Source organism: Pelodiscus sinensis, chromosome 13 (assembly GCF_049634645.1).
Source record: "Pelodiscus sinensis isolate JC-2024 chromosome 13, ASM4963464v1, whole genome shotgun sequence".
Taxonomy (NCBI): Eukaryota; Metazoa; Chordata; order Testudines; family Trionychidae; genus Pelodiscus; species Pelodiscus sinensis.
In genome coordinates this window covers 1,142,737-1,157,563 of record NC_134723.1, presented here as the reverse complement: position 1 = coordinate 1,157,563, position 14,827 = coordinate 1,142,737, and the positions used below count along the sequence as shown (strand labels likewise).

Here is a 14,827-nt window from a genome sequence, read left to right as displayed (position 1 = left end):
GGGGCGTTCTCAGGGAGCCAGGGAAAGGGGACGAGGCGTGGCTGGGCTAGCAGAGCGAGTCCCCAGGCAGGGCTCCTGGCTGCTTGCCAGCTGCGCCAGTGCAGCCACACTGCTATTTTTAGCCATGCTGCAGCCACACCTCTGGCTGCAGCGGGGACACACCCTGGGCGTGGGGGGCGGAAGGAACCAGGCAGAGGGCAGGGCCCCCAGGAGCCCTTTGCACAGAGATCTCAGGCTGCCAGTTGCCCGAGGCTTGAGCTAGTCCAGCTTGGCCAGCGCAGCCCTAGAGGGGGAGCGGGGTGAGTGTCACTCTAGAACCGCACTGACCGTCCAGTGCCCGTGTAGCACCGTGCGCGCCCCTGGCCAAGCCAGCTGAGGAGCTGGGTGGTGCCCACGAAAGCGCGTGGCGCTCTAGCCATGCTTGTGTGTCCCTTAGGGTAGCCCTGCCAGTCTTGCCCGCAGGGACCTCGTTCTGGGAACCGCTGGCCTGCCTGCCGCCGGCTCAGCTTGCGCCACTTGGGAAGGGCTTTACCTAGCCCCAGGGGAGGTAGGTCTGACACTGGGACAGGACCGTGACTACAAGTGCGACTGTCCCCTCCGCGCCTCTACAGAGCGAGGGTCCAGCCAGGCCACGCTGAATAGCACCTCGTGTGCTTCGTTGTCTCCCTGCCGGAGCTGGCGGGAGGCGCTCCCGTTGCTGTCCGGGGGCGCTGTGCTCGGGGGCGCTGGCGGGTAGCAAAGCTGCTCTGCGCCGCAGCACCTGGTATTTCTGCCCTCGCGCCCGTCGCCTCGTGTCGGTTTCGCTCTCGCACTCGGCTGAGTTGGGTGGGGCTGTGACTGGACTGGGAGGCCTGGTCAGAACTGACCAGAAAACAGAATTGAGTCCCCAGCAAGAACGTAGAATTCCTGACAAGTTTTGGCCTGAACTGTGCTGGCCTGGCCCCTCCTCTAAGGAAAGGTCCGTGGGCCCTGTTGTTAGCTGAATGATGAATTCTGGCCACCTTCCAACTCACCTAACCCCTTGTTCTCTGAAGTTTCAATTACATACAGTATCCGCCTTCGCTTCCTGTTGGAAACTGTGATGTAGCATGGTGTTAAACAGTTGTATGTCTACACTGGCATCCCTTTCCGGAAAAGGGATGCTAATGAGAGACATCGCAACTGCAAATCCGCGGGGGGTTTAAATATCCCCCACGGCATTTGCATGAACATGGCTGCCGCTTTTTTCCGGCTTGGGGATAAGCTGGAGAAAAGCGCCAGTCTAGACGTGATTCTCCGGAAAATAAGCCCTTTTCCAGAGGATCTCTTAATCCTACTCTCAAGGAATAAGAGATCCTCCGGAAAAGGGTTTATTTTCCAGAGAATCACGTCTAGACTGGCGCTTTTCTCCGGCTTATCCCCAAGCCGGAAAAAAGCAGTAGCCATGTTCATGCAAATGCTGGGGGGATATTTAAATCCCCCGCGGATTTGCAGTTGCGATGTGTCTCATTACCATCCCTTTTCCGGAAAGGGATGCCAGTGTAGACACAGCCTTGTTGTGTCCCACCCCAGAGGTGGCTGCATCCAGTGACAGAGCTCTGACTTTTTTTAGTGGGGGTGAGGAGGCTTCTAATGTGATTCTGCTCCGTAGGAAGGACTGTCGCGTGGGAGCACGGTCCTGGGTGTGTGTATCTGGCTCTTCACTCCCCTGAGCCCACCGGAGGCCGGGCCGCTGTGGGAGAGGGAGCTGAAGCCACTGAGAACTGGCTACTCGGGCAGCTCGTGGTGGGCGGCAGCAGGTCTCTGTGAGCTGAGAGAGCGGACTCAGCCTGGGATCTCCGCCTCTGCGGGCCGCGCTGTTTTGCTCCCGGTGACGGCAGGGGTCCCAGTGCTTCCACAGGTGGACCGGAGAGCAGGGCTCAGATGCTGCGACAAGCAGGAAACACTCTGCAAATCTCTTGCGAAACTGCGTTAACCCAGAGGCCCGGCCCTGCGCTTTGAGGATCCTGGGGAAAGCCGCCTTGTCCTTTCTGCCCTTGCTACGGGCTTGGCGCAAAGCGGTTAGTGAGCCTGTTTGTGAGCAGGGACGAGCCCTGGCTGCTGCTGCTGTGTTCGGGCGAAGGAGGGTTCCCACCTAGGCTAAGGTGCAGCAGGCCAGGGCGCGGCTGGCTCGGGTTCTCTGCCCATTGGAGCAGCGGCTGCCTGGCCTGTCTCAGCCCGGCTAGAGTTTCTTTTCCTCCCTGGGCTATTTTTATCTCTGCTAAGCACACAAAGCAAGTTCAGCTGCTTCCCTCAGCCACTTCCTCATTCACCTGCATGGCAGGAGAGGCAGGAGCTCTCGTCTGCGCGCCGATGGTCCATGGAGACTTTGGCTGCAGCTGCCAGCTTCCCTGGGCTGGGACAGTAACTGCAGCTTCCCTGGGCTCCAGCTTGCAGCTGGCTCTGCTTTGACTCACCTGCTCGGAAGCCAGGAGCTGCAGGGCAGAGCCGGCCCCCGGGAGCGGCACTGGAACGCACAGCACGCGGCTGAGGGCACCAAAGAGCAAGGCCTGGATACCGGTAGGTCCCGGTCTGACCCGGCCAGCCTACGGAGGCAGAGGGTTATTTCTGTCTCTCATATACAGTGCTAACCCAGCTTCCAGGCGTGCGCACACACGTGCTCTCACGCACATGCTCACTTTCACACACAGAGCTCCCCATTCCAGGTACAGCATACACGAGAAAAGAAAAAGTTGAATGCTTATGGCCATGTTGATAGCTCCGTAGCCAAATAAGCCTGCTTGGTGTACATGGTGATGGATGTGTGAATGCATGTATGTGGACACGCGTGTTTGGGCAGGGCAGTGGCTGGTGCACGTATGTGGACACGCGTGTCTGGGCAGGGCAGTGGCTGGTGCACGTATGTGGACACGCGTGTCTGGGCAGGGCAGTGGTTGGTGCACGTATGTGGACATGTGTCTGGGCGAGGCAGTGGCTGATGCACGTATGTGGACACACATGTCTGGGCGGGCACAATGGCTGATGCAGGTATGTGGACGTGGGGGGCTGGGCGAGGGGCTGGCGGGGCTGGGTATTTACCCAAAGCCGGGCTTAGGGGCATGGGCACTAACAGTAAGACCTGCTGCAATCTGGGAGGGGGCAGCTTGTATTGCCCGGCTGGTGGGTAGGCCTAGGGGAGCAGCCGGCTGGGGAGCCTGGTGTGACCTGGCTCTGTTCTGGGGGCTGCGTCTGGTGTAAATAGGCGTGGCGTTGCCAGACCAGCGGCCGGAAGGGGGGAGCTGGGCATGCCAGCCCGCGGATTCACCATTCCTGGTTCTCCCGGGCTGAATCGGCCCCTCTCCCCGGCACAACTGGGCTGGCTGGGGGTCAGACGCCAGCGCTGCTTGCCTGCCTGGGTCTGGCAAAAGCAAAGCCGGCCCCAGGCACCTCCTGGCAGGGGTTTGGCCAACGGGCGTTTTCTGCAGGTGGAGCGGTTTGTCTCAGACCGAGGCTGCACCGTCCGGTGGCAGATGGTGTGACGGACCGGGCTGGGTCTGGGGACAGCTCAGGGCGAATTGCTCAACTTCGGGGCTCCTTACAGCCCCCAGACTGGAGACCTCTCCAAACAGGCCACAAACCAGTCACACCGAGTGCTCCAGCTGCCTGCCTGACGCCTCCCGAGCAAAACCCCTCCGACACCCCAGCAATATCCGTGCCCCAGATGGCCCCGGGCCTCATACACCGGTGGGGGTTTTAGCACCCAATCCTACCTACCCCTAACAAGTCCTGTCCGGTTCCAAGAAACCAGCCACAGATCCCTGGTCAATTTACCCTCTGGACCTTACCCACAAACCACGCTGAGCCAATCCTTTAGCGTCTAAACTCTAAAGGTTTATTGCTACAAGAAAGAAAAGCATGAGAGTGAGGTTGATAAAGGATAGTATGTTACATGCATCGAATCTCCCAGTTCTCGATGCAGGCTCTAGCAGAGATGTTACAGCTGCTGGCTTAAGCGTCCTTGGTGCACATCCTACATCAGGATGGGTCCATAGTTTTTCCCAGCTTGTGATTCCCTGCGAGGCCGCATGTGGGGTCAGGAGCAGATCTGAGTACCGAAATGGAGGTTGCCGCATGGCATCTTTATCCCTCCTTCCCTCTTCTTGGCTGCAGCAGGTCACCTGGCCCGTGGCCTATCCCTGTGTCCCTGGCTGGCAGCCCTTAGGTATCAGTCACATTCTTGAGGTGTGTCCTTGGCCTAGAGAGGGCTATTGTTCCATGGAGACTTGCTCATTAGCATGTCCATAGGCTGAGCATTCTTCGACTATTGCTCAGCCACAAACAGAGAAGTTTCCAATATTGACAGAGTTACATATTCATAACGTCACACCCAGACATCATACAGGTATGTGAAGATCAAATATAGAATCAGAAGAACGTAAGCTTTCGTTTGACCCTTCACATGACCCCCTTTGTACCACTTTTGGGGCAAACACCCCCCACGGGCGCAGCAGTGACCCGGCTGCTTCCCTAAAATCCAGTAACGTGACAGCCCGGCCGTAGGGCCAGGTGAGCAAGGCGGCTGTCTCAGGCCCTGTCCTTAAGGGCCCTGCACTGCCCGGTGGCTTGCTCGCTGCCCTGGCTGGGAGATGCCTGGCCACGCGGTGCAGCCGCCCACAACCTGCCACCTTGGGCCCTGCAGAGTCTTTGGCCAGGCCTGGAGAGAGCGTCAGGCCTCCAGTGCTCGCTCCCAGGTTCCCTCGCCCACAGCTCCTAAGGTCTGTCTCCAGCCCAGTGTTTGGAGCCCCATTTTGAGGCACTTGGACGAGAGGAAAGTGATCAGGAATAGTCAGCATGGATTCACAAAGGGCAAGTCGTGCCTGACCAATCTGATTAGCTTCTCTGAGGAGGTAACTGGGTCTGTGGACGTGGGAAAGTCAGTGGATGTGATAGACCTTGACTTTAGCAAGGCTTTTGATACGGTCTCCCACAATATTCTTGCCAGCAAGTTAAGGGAATGCGGATTGGATAAATGGACGGTAAGATGGATAGAAAGAGGCTAGAAGGCCGGGCCCAGCGGGTAGTGATCAACGGCTCGATGTCAGGTTGGCGGTCGGTTTCTAGCGGAGTGCCCCAAGGATCGGTTCTAGGACCAATTTTGTTCAATATCTTTATGAATGACCTGGCTGAGGGGATGGATTGTGCCCTCGGCAAGTTTGCAGATGACACTAAGCTGGGGGGAGAGGTGGATGCACTTAAGGGCAGGGGCAGGGTCCAGAGTGACACAGACAAATTGGAGGATTGGGCAACAAGAAAACTGATGAGGTTCAACAAGGACAAGTGCAGAGTCCTGCCCTTGGGAGGGAAGAATCCCAAGCATTGGTACAGGCTGGGGACCGACTGGCTAAGTAGTAGTTCTGCAGAAAAGGCCCTGGGGGTTACAGTGGATGAGAAGCTGGAGATGAGTCAACAGGCGCCCTTGTAGCCAAGAAGGCGAATGGCATATTCGGGTGCATTAGGAGGAGCATTGCCAGCAGATCCAGAGATGTCATTATTCCCCTTTATTCGGCTCTGGTGAGGCCGCATCTGGAGTATTGTGTCCAGTTCTGGACCCCTCACTACAGAAAGGATGTGGACGCATTGGAGAGGGTCCAGCGGAGGGAAACCAAAATGCTGAGGGGGCTGGAGCACATGACCTGTGAGGAGAGGCTGAGGGATTTGGGTCTGTTTAGTCTGCAGAAGCGAAGAGTGAGGGGGGATTTGAGAGCAGCCTGCAACTTCCTCAAGGGGGGTTCCAAAGAGGCTGGCGAGAGGCTGTTCTCAGTGGGGCAGATGGCAGAACAAGGAGCAATGGGCTCAAGTTGTGGTGGGAGAGGTCCAGGTTGGATATTAGGAAAAGCTATTTCACCAGGAGGGTGGTGAAGCGCTGGGCTGGGTTCCCTAGGGAGGTGGTGGAATCTCCATCCCTAGAGGTGTTTCAGTCTCGGCTTGACACAGCCCTGGCCGGGTTGATTTAGTTGGATTGGTCCTGCCTTGGGCAGGGGGCTGGACTCGATGACTCCTGAGGTCTCTTCCAGCCCTGTGGTTCTACAATTCTATGATTCCACGGCCCCAGCTGCCCACGAGGGAGCCGGTTGCCATGGCTGTGGAAGAGGGGCATGGCCCTTTAACGGGCTCCGTCCAGAGCCGACTTTCTCCTGTCAAGCGCCAGCATGAGGCACAAGCAGGCCAGCGACACGCCCTCCCCCGGCTGCTCCGGGGAAAGCGCCGCGTAGAGCACCCGCTGGCACCCGCCGTGCTGAGTCCTCATGACGTGCGCTGACCGATTTGCTGCTACCCGACGCCGTCGCTGCGGGTTAATTGAAGGGGGCCGGGTGGCTCTTGCAGCTGATTAACTGCCAGGCCAGAATCCGGGCTGAGCGTGGCCGTTCTCCGGCCCTTCGGCAGAAGGCGCCGCATGCTTTGCGCCGGCTCGCGAGGCCCCAAGCGCTGCTGCGAGGCAGGGAAAGGCCGTCGGGCTCCAAGAGGGTCCTGCGGCCCCTCGGACACTGACCGGGAGCGTCCGTGGGCGCCACGCAGCCGAGCTGCAGAGGAAGGGTGAGGAGGCGGCGGGGCCCACGACTCTCAGTGTGTTTCGGGTCGTCACTGAGGTGCCACGGGACTCTGAGTTGCTTGTAAAGCTGCAGACTCACTCCCTCGGAGACTTTGGACTGTGCGGTTATTCGCAGGGGGTCCGGGGCCTGGTCAGGGGCCCGCAACGCCAGACCTCTGTCCCTGGGCAGCAGGCTGGTACTCCTTCCTGGGGGCTGGCTACGTTTCATCCCGCCCGGTGCCGTTTCTGTTCTGGAAAGGGAGCCCCGACTCCACACTTCGAGGCGGGGCTTGTGGTCCAGTATCCCCCCCCCCCCGGTCTATCTGCTGCACCCGGCGCCTGGCGCTGGCTTGGGACGTCGCCGCAGGCTCTCTGGGGCAGGGGCGGCTCCGCGTGTGTCTGGTGGCTCGTCCAGCCCCTGGCGCAGGGAAGCGCTGGGTTCTCTTTGCCTGCTCGGTGGGGGTCACGTTCCTCTCCACCCCCACTTGCCTTGGCAAAGGGGCGCTCAGGGCCTGCAGGAAGCTGTGGGCCCGAGGGAGAACGCTGAGCAGCAGGGCCCCCCAGAGCCGGCCCAGGGGGGCTGAACGCACACGCGGCGAGGAGGGAGGCAGGCCCGGCGGGTCGGACGACGCGAGGTTGCTGCTCCTCCCAGGCGGGGGCCAGGGGAACTCGGTGCGAGCGCTGCTCCCCGATCGGCTGCAGGGCACCAGCCAGTAGTGTCACGGGTCACTGGAGCAGGTGAACTGGAGCCTCGCAGGCCCCGAGAGCCGGGGGCTACTGACCAGCCCTGCCCGGCACCCGGAAGGAACAAGCCATGCCCGGCACGGTCGCCGCGGTGCAGGGGGCGATGCCGGCGCTGCTCCTACACTGCGCTGCCGCTCGAGCGGAGGCCAGAAAGAGGCGCCGGGTTATCGGTGGCTGCACCCCAGCAGCAAAGCCCGAGGGCTCTTTGCCAAAGGGGCCGGGCGCCTGCAGCGCTAAGCTCTGTGGGGCAGGTCCCCGGAGCGTCGCACGGAGCCTCGGGATCCCAATCCAGGACAGGCCGGTGGGTCAGCAAAGTGGGGCTGAGGCCCAGGCGGCCGGGGGGTCTCTGTGTGTGACTGCAAGGGCGCTCGGCGCCGGCACAGCGACCGACTCGCCTCCTCGCTGGCCGGAGCGTCCAAATCTGGGAGACGCTCCCACAGCCCGCTCTGCCCGCAGGGCCGGTCCTGTCCCCCAGGGCCACGTGCGTAGAGATGGAGGGTGAAAATCTGGGTGTGTAAATCTATGTGTGTGTAACTCTGTGTGTGCATGTGTGTAACTGTGCATGTGTGTGTGTGTGCGTGTGTCTGTCCGTGTGCGCGTGTGTGTAACTCTGTGTGTGTGTGCGTGTGTGTCTGTCCGTGTGCGTGTGTGTGTAACTCTGTGTGTGTGTGTGTGTGTGTGCGCGTGTGTCTGTCTGTGTTCGTGTGTGTGTAACTCTGTGTGTGTGTGTGTGTGTGCGCGTGTGTGTCTGTCCGTGTGCGTGTGTGTGTAACTCTGTGTGTGTGTGTGTGTGTGCGCGTGTGTGTCTGTCCGTGTGCGTGTGTGTGTAACTCTGTGTGTGTGTGTGTGTGTGCGCGCGTGTGTCTGTCCGTGTGCGTGTGTGTGTAACTCTGTGTGTGTGTGTGTGCGCGCGTGTGTGTCTGTCCGTGTGCGCGTGTGTAACTCTGTGTGTGTGTGTGTGTGTGTCTGTCCGTGTGCGTGTGTGTGTAACTCTGTGTGTGTGTGTGTGTTCCTTTGCATTCCACGCCCCAGGCCCATCTTCCCTGCGTGCTTAGGGGAGCGCTCGGCATGGCGGCTGGAGGGACCGAGGGCTCCAGCCGCCTCCGCGCAGGAAGCTGCCGGGTTGGGCTCGAAGGGGCCGTCTCATTCCGAGCCCAGGTCGTTGAGCGGGTGGAGACGGGCGTGAGGGCGGGTGGCTAGCGCGACGCGGGTGGGAGCGAGCAGACCGACCCCCGCGGGCAGGCGGGGCACCAAGGCGCCTGTGACTCTTTGCAGAAGAGCGTGAAGGAGGGGCTGCTCCTCAAGCAGACGAGCTCGTTCCAGAGGTGGAAGCGGCGCTACTTTAAGCTGCGGGGCCGGACGCTGTACTACGCCAAGGACTCCAAGGTAGGGAGAGCCAGCAGCCCCGGTGTGAGGGCGCCAGGCGAGCTGGGGACCCCTGCAGCTTGAGCTAAGCTTCTCAGCCAGCCGGCTGCCGGCTCGCCCCGGGGCACGGAGGGGCCTGCCACACGCTCGGCCGTCCGCCCCTCCCGCAGGCCACGGGGGCCTGGCCTTGGCCCTTTCCCGCCTCGCGCCCAAACGCAGGGAGGAGACGCATCCCCATGGGGTTGGCGTGGGTCTGCCTCACTCCCCTGGGGTCTCCTCTCCCTTGGCCACCCCCTCAGGCAACCTCGACTGAGCTCACCCCCCAGGCCCTGAGGGACTCAGGGGACTGGGGCCTTCCCCGCGCGCCCACGGAGACGCCTGCCCACTGGGTGCCTGCTCCACACTGGCAGAGCCCCAGGCAGCCAGCCTCTGCCAGGGACACCGAGTCCCTTGCCAGCTCTCCTGGCCCCTCGGCTGCCCAGGGCGGGCCCCCAGGACAGAGGAGGCCCAAAAGGCAGAGGGTTCCGAGAGGGAGCTAGCCCAGAGCAGGAGCGTGGCCTGCCCATGGCCTGTGGGATGTGGCTGTGACGGCGCGTCGTGGTCCCCGCCTCCTGCACCCCCGTAATGGCACGGACAGGCTCCACCGGCCGGTAGAACAGGGGGAGTGTATTGCCTCTCCAGGACACAGCACAGGTGGAATCTGGTTCCAGGGCAGGCCTAGGATGCCTCAGCCCCCTTGAGATGGGGGAGCCTGGGCCCCTAAATCTCAGCCCCTTGCTCAGGCTGCTTCCTCCATGATCCCAGCCAGAAGCTAAAACCCTCTTCCAGCCCCGCCCCCAGCCAGGTGCTGGTCTCCGCCCCCCTCCCCTTGTCTCCCTCCCTGGGTGTCTGGGTTAATCCCAGTGAGACTCTCCCATCGCAGCGCAGGGCCCCGGTCACAGAGCAGACAGCCCCCCCGCGCCACAGGGGCTCAGCCTGGTTTTAAGAAGGGGTTTCCCAATCTCTGCGCTGGGTCCCGGGGAGCAGAGCGAGGCCGAGGGGGAGGCCAGTTCCTCGCTATGGGGCTTGGGCACCTCCATGCCTCCGAGGATCTGGGGTTTCGAGCAGCCCCCTGCCCCCAGCTGCCCTCGGTGCCAGCCTGGCCACCTAGGCCCTCCCTCTGCTAGGGAGCGTTACAGGTCATCCAGCGAGCCCCTCTCTCCACCCGAGCCCCGTGCAAAGGCGAAGCCAGTCTCCCCAGCCTATGCGAGCCAGGCGCTCCCTGGGCAGAGCAAGGCCGGGCTGTCTGCCACATGGCCCTCTCCCTCCCGCCTCCCCAGTCGCTGATCTTCGATGAGGTGGACCTGTCCGACGCCAGCATGGCAGAGACCAGCACCAAGAACGTTAACAACAGCTTCACGGTAAGGGGCCGAACGGCGCGGCACGGTGTGGCATGGCACAGCGCAGCACAGCGTAGCACAGCGTGCTGCAGCACGGCATGGCACGGCACGGCACGGCACGGCACAGTGTAGCACAGCGTGCCGCAGCACAGCATGGCACGGCACGGCACAGCGTAGCACAGCGTGCCGCAGCACGGCATGGCACGGCATGGCACGGCACAGTGTAGCACAGCGTGCCGCAGCACGACACAGCACAGTGTAGCACAGCGCGCCGCAACATGGCATGGCACAGTGTAGCACAGCGTGCCACAACACGGCACGGCACAGTGTAGCACAGCGTGCCGCAACACGGCACGGCACAGTGTAGCACAGCGTGCCGCAACACGGCACGGCACAGTGTAGCACAGCGTGCCGCAACACGGCACGGCACAGTGTAGCACAGCGTGCCGCAACACGGCATGGCACAGTGTAGCACAGTGTGCCGCAACATGGCATGGCACAGTGTAGCACAGCGTGCCGCAGCACGGCATGGCACAGCATGGCACAGTGTAGCACAGCGTGCCCCAGCACGGCATGGCACGGCACAGTGTAGCATGGCACGGCACAGCACAGCGCGACACAGTGTAGCCCAGCATGGCACGGCAGCGCAGTGCGGCACAGTGTGGCCCTGCATGGCACAGCACAGCGTGGCACGGCATGGCACCGCACAACATGGCCCAGCATGGCACGGCACAGCGTGGCCCGGCATGGCACGGCACGGCGTGGCCCGGCATGGCACGGCACGGCGTGGCCCAGCATGGCCTGGCATGGTACAGCACAGCGTGGCCCAGCATGGCCCGGCATGGCACGGCCCAGTGTGGCCCGGCATGGCACGGCCCAGCGTGGCACAGCGTGGCACGGCACAGCATGGCCTGGCATGGCACAGCACAGTGTGGCCCGGCATGGCATGGCCCAGCGTGGCACAGCGTGGCACGGCACAGCATGGCCCAGCATGGCCCGGCATGGCACAGCACAGTGTGGCCCGGCATGGCACGGCCCAGCGTGGCACAGCGTGGCACGGCACAGCATGGCCCAGCATGGCCCGGCATGGCACGGCCCAGCGTGGCACAGCATGGCACGGCACAGCATGGCCCGGCATGGCACGGCACAGCGTGGCCCGGAATGGCACGGCCCAGCGTGGCCCAGCGTGGCAGGGCAGGTCTGGGCTTTGCATCATGATCTGCCAGCTCCTCGCCCGGCACACCAAAGGCGGGGGAGGGAGCTGAGCGGGGCTGCTCCCCTCCTCCCACAGGTGTTTCCCTGGCCTGTGCAAAGCCAGCCTCAGACTGTACGTGGGGGCCGGGGGCTCATCTCCCAGGAGGAGGGGCTGGCACAGTCCTCTTGCGGCATGCGATGGCTGGTTGCTGATGGGGAGATTCATTTCCCTTCTCCAGCCGATGGCCAACAGCGCCTCCTGCTGGGAGGGCAGAGAGCAAAGCAGAGCGCTAGTGCTCCCTCCGTGCTGTGTGGGGGGCATCCAGCCTGGGGGCTGAGGGGAGGTGTGGGACAGAGCTGGCTGGGAGCACCTTGGAGTTCCTCCGGGGCATCAGCCCGGGCTCCCCACAGCTCCCTGCCCTTCGCAGCAGGCGTAGCAGGGCAGTTTCCTTCTCCAGGTGATCACTCCGTTCCGGAAGCTCATCCTGTGCGCTGAGAACCGAAAGGAGATGGAGGACTGGATCAGTGCCCTGAAATCGGTGCAGAAGTGGGAAGTCAGCGAGGTGAGGGAGGCGTCCTGGGGCGGGTCCGGGACAGGGAGCGTCCGTAGAAGCGGCGCAGGGAGACGGGGCGATGGCGGCAGTATTCCCATTGTGGGGAGTGCCACGAGACGCAGGGTTACACAGCCGGTCGTGCTGTGCACTATTGGGGTGGCCAGCTGTGACCTTGTGAGAGAGAGAACAGCTGGTGGGGAACTGCCTTTCTCTGGGATTATTTACTAGGTGTAATACGGTAACACCAAGGTGCCTGGTCCCAGATCCACCCCAAGGCGCTAGGTGCTGTACAGACAGAACAGTCAGCCCCGTCCCAAAGCGCCAGCGGCAGCATCGTGCGCTGACAGTCCGGGGCAGGTTTTCAAAGAGACATTATTAAGGGCCCAAAAGCCTGCTATTCCACTGCGCGGGGAAGGCAGGACGTCTGGCAAAAGGCTTAGCCAGGAGATCCTGCAGGATCTAAAAATCCAAAAGGAATCATATAAAAAGTGGAAACTAGGTCAGGTGACAAAGGATGAATGGAAGCAAACAGCACAGGTGCGCAGGGGCGAGCTTGGGAAGGCAAAGGCACAGAACAAGTTAGATCTAGCTAGAGGCATAAAGGGTAACTGTCGTGTGGGTCAATTTATTTTAGAGCCAAGGGAAACCAGGACACTCCAGGGAGACTCAAGCGCTTTCTCATTTATTGCAAGCTTTGAGCAGTTAACATTGTTGTTTACATTTTACAAGCCTTAAAAACAATGACTATACAATTCAAACCTTAAATACTATCAATTCTAAAGCAATTCATACTGCAAAAGCAATGCAAAAGCAACCAATAGATCTACTAAATAATGCACTCATTAAGCCTAGTTCACTTACTCTTCACCCGTATGCTGCCTACAGTACCAGGCAGGAGGTCGTGCTTCCTTTCCTTCCCACGCATCGGAACGCCGTGCTCTGCTGTAGCTGGTGTGAGGGGTCTGTTTACTTCTCGTTACATCGAGCAGGACCTCTGGGTCGATCCTGCTCACGCCCTCCCTTCGAGTCTTCTTACTAAGCCCATTTGATAGCAAAGCGAGACGTGGGCATTCTAATATTTACCAGTCGATTACGTACTGTGTAAGATACCTACAACACCCAATGCCCTATTTGGGGAACATCCTGCTACTCAGGATGTTGCAAAAACGATGTGCTCAGTTAACAATTTTATGGCTGCACCTGTAATTTTTGCTTATCAGAAACAGAAGTACCAGTACAAGGTTGATTGTCGTGTGTGTTTGACGTGGTCTCGCTGTACTGCGTACTCTGCATTGTTATGCAAAACATGCCTGCCTCTCAAAGCTTCTCCCTCCTAAATCTTGCCTGCGTGCTACGTGTGCCAGACTTGAGACAGGCCTGGGTTTTGCTTTTTAGGGATCTGCACTGTGCCCAAGGCAGACATACCATTCATTGTCTAGGTAGGGCTGTCCAGGCTCCTCTAACTGTAACAAGAAGACAGTCTATAAATACATTAGAAGCAAGAGGAAGACCACGGACAGGGTAGGCCCACTGATCAGTGAGGAGGGAGAAATAACAACAGGAAACTTGGAAATGGTGGAAGTGCTTAATGACTTCTTTGTTTCGGTCTTCACCAGGAAGGCTGATGATGAAGGAATGCCTGACATAGTGACTGCTAGTGGGAAGGGGGTAGGTTTAGAAGATAAAATAAAAAAAGAACAAGTTAAACATTACTTAGAAAAGATAGCTGTCTGCAAGTCACCAGGGCCTAATGAAACGCATCCTAGAATACTCCAGGAGCTGATAGAGGAGGTATCTCAGCCTTTAGCTGTCGTCTTTGAAAAATCATGGAATTCGGGAGAGATTCCAGAAGACTGGAAAAGGGCAAATCTAGTGCCCATCTATACAAAGGGAAATAAGAACAACCCAGGAAACTACAGACCAGTCAGTTTAACTTCTGTGCCAGGAAAGAAAATGGAGCAAGTAATTAAGGAATCCATCTGTAAACATCTGGAAGATAATAAGGTGCTAGGGAACAGCCAGCATGGATTTGTAAAGATCAAATCATGTCAAACCAATCTGATAGCTTTCTTTGATAGGATAACGAGTCTTGTGGATAAGGGAGAAGTGGTGGATGTAGTATACCCAGACTTTAGTAAGGCATTTGATATGGTCTCACAGGATCTTCTTATCCATAAACTAGGCAAATACAACTTAGTTGGGGCTGCTATAAGGTGGGTGCATAACTGGCTGGATAACCGTACTCTGAGAGTAGTTATTAATGGTTCTCAATCCTGCTGGAAGGGCATAGCAAGTGGGGTTCTGCAGGGCTCTGTTTTGGGGCCAGTTCTGTTCAATATCTTCAGCAACTATTTGGATAATGGCATAGAGAGCACACTTATTACCCTTGCAGATGATACCAACCTGGGAGAGCTAGGGGGAGAGGTAGATAGGCTGGAGGGCAGGGAGAGGGTCCAGAGTGACCTGGACAGATCAGAGGATTGGGCCAAAAAAGTCTGATGAGGTTCAACAAGGACAAGTGTAGAGACCTGCCCTTGGGAGGGAAGAATCCCAAGCATTGGTACAGGCTGGGGACTGACTGGCTAAGCAGCAGTTCTGCAGAAAAGGCCCTGGGGGTTACAGTGGATGAGAAGCTGGATACGAGTCAGCAGGGCGTCCTCGTAGCCAGGAAGGCTAATGGCATATTCAGGTGCATTAGGAGGAGCATCGCCAGCAGATCCAGAGAAGTGATTATTCCCCTTTATTGGGCACTGGTGAGGCCACATCTGGAGTATTGTGTCCAGTTCTGCCCCCCCCCCCCCACTACAGAAAGGACGTGGGCGCATTGGAGAGGGTCCAGTGGAGGGCGACCAAAATGCTGAGGGGGCTGGAGCCACATGACCTACGAGGAGAGGCTGAGGGATTGGGGCTTGTTCAGTCTGCAGAAGTGAAGAGTGAGGGGGGATTTGAGAGCAGCCTGCAACTCCCTGAAGGGGGGATCCAAAGAGGCTGGCGAGAGGCTGTTCTCAGTGGGGGCGGATGGCAGCACAAGGAGCGATGTGCTC

General features: G+C 59.5%; 1 protein-coding gene across 6 annotated transcripts in view; it reads left to right on the top strand.

The window, feature by feature from the left end:
* The window catches only part of DGKK (diacylglycerol kinase kappa), an 86,798-nt gene that overhangs the window by 23,792 nt on the left and 48,179 nt on the right, over positions 1 to 14,827 (top strand). For 4 of the 6 annotated variants that reach the window (XM_075896543.1, XM_075896545.1, XM_075941282.1 and 1 more), the window contains 3 exons: positions 8,567 to 8,677; positions 9,976 to 10,056; positions 11,688 to 11,792. In XM_075896543.1, coding sequence (XP_075752658.1) covers positions 8,567 to 8,677; positions 9,976 to 10,056; positions 11,688 to 11,792 — 297 coding nt within the window. Of the gene's footprint in view, positions 1 to 1,456; positions 2,539 to 8,566; positions 8,678 to 9,975; positions 10,057 to 11,687; positions 11,793 to 14,827 lie in introns of those variants that run through there. The other 2 variants (XM_075896546.1, XM_075896544.1) reach the window with 2 other exon arrangements.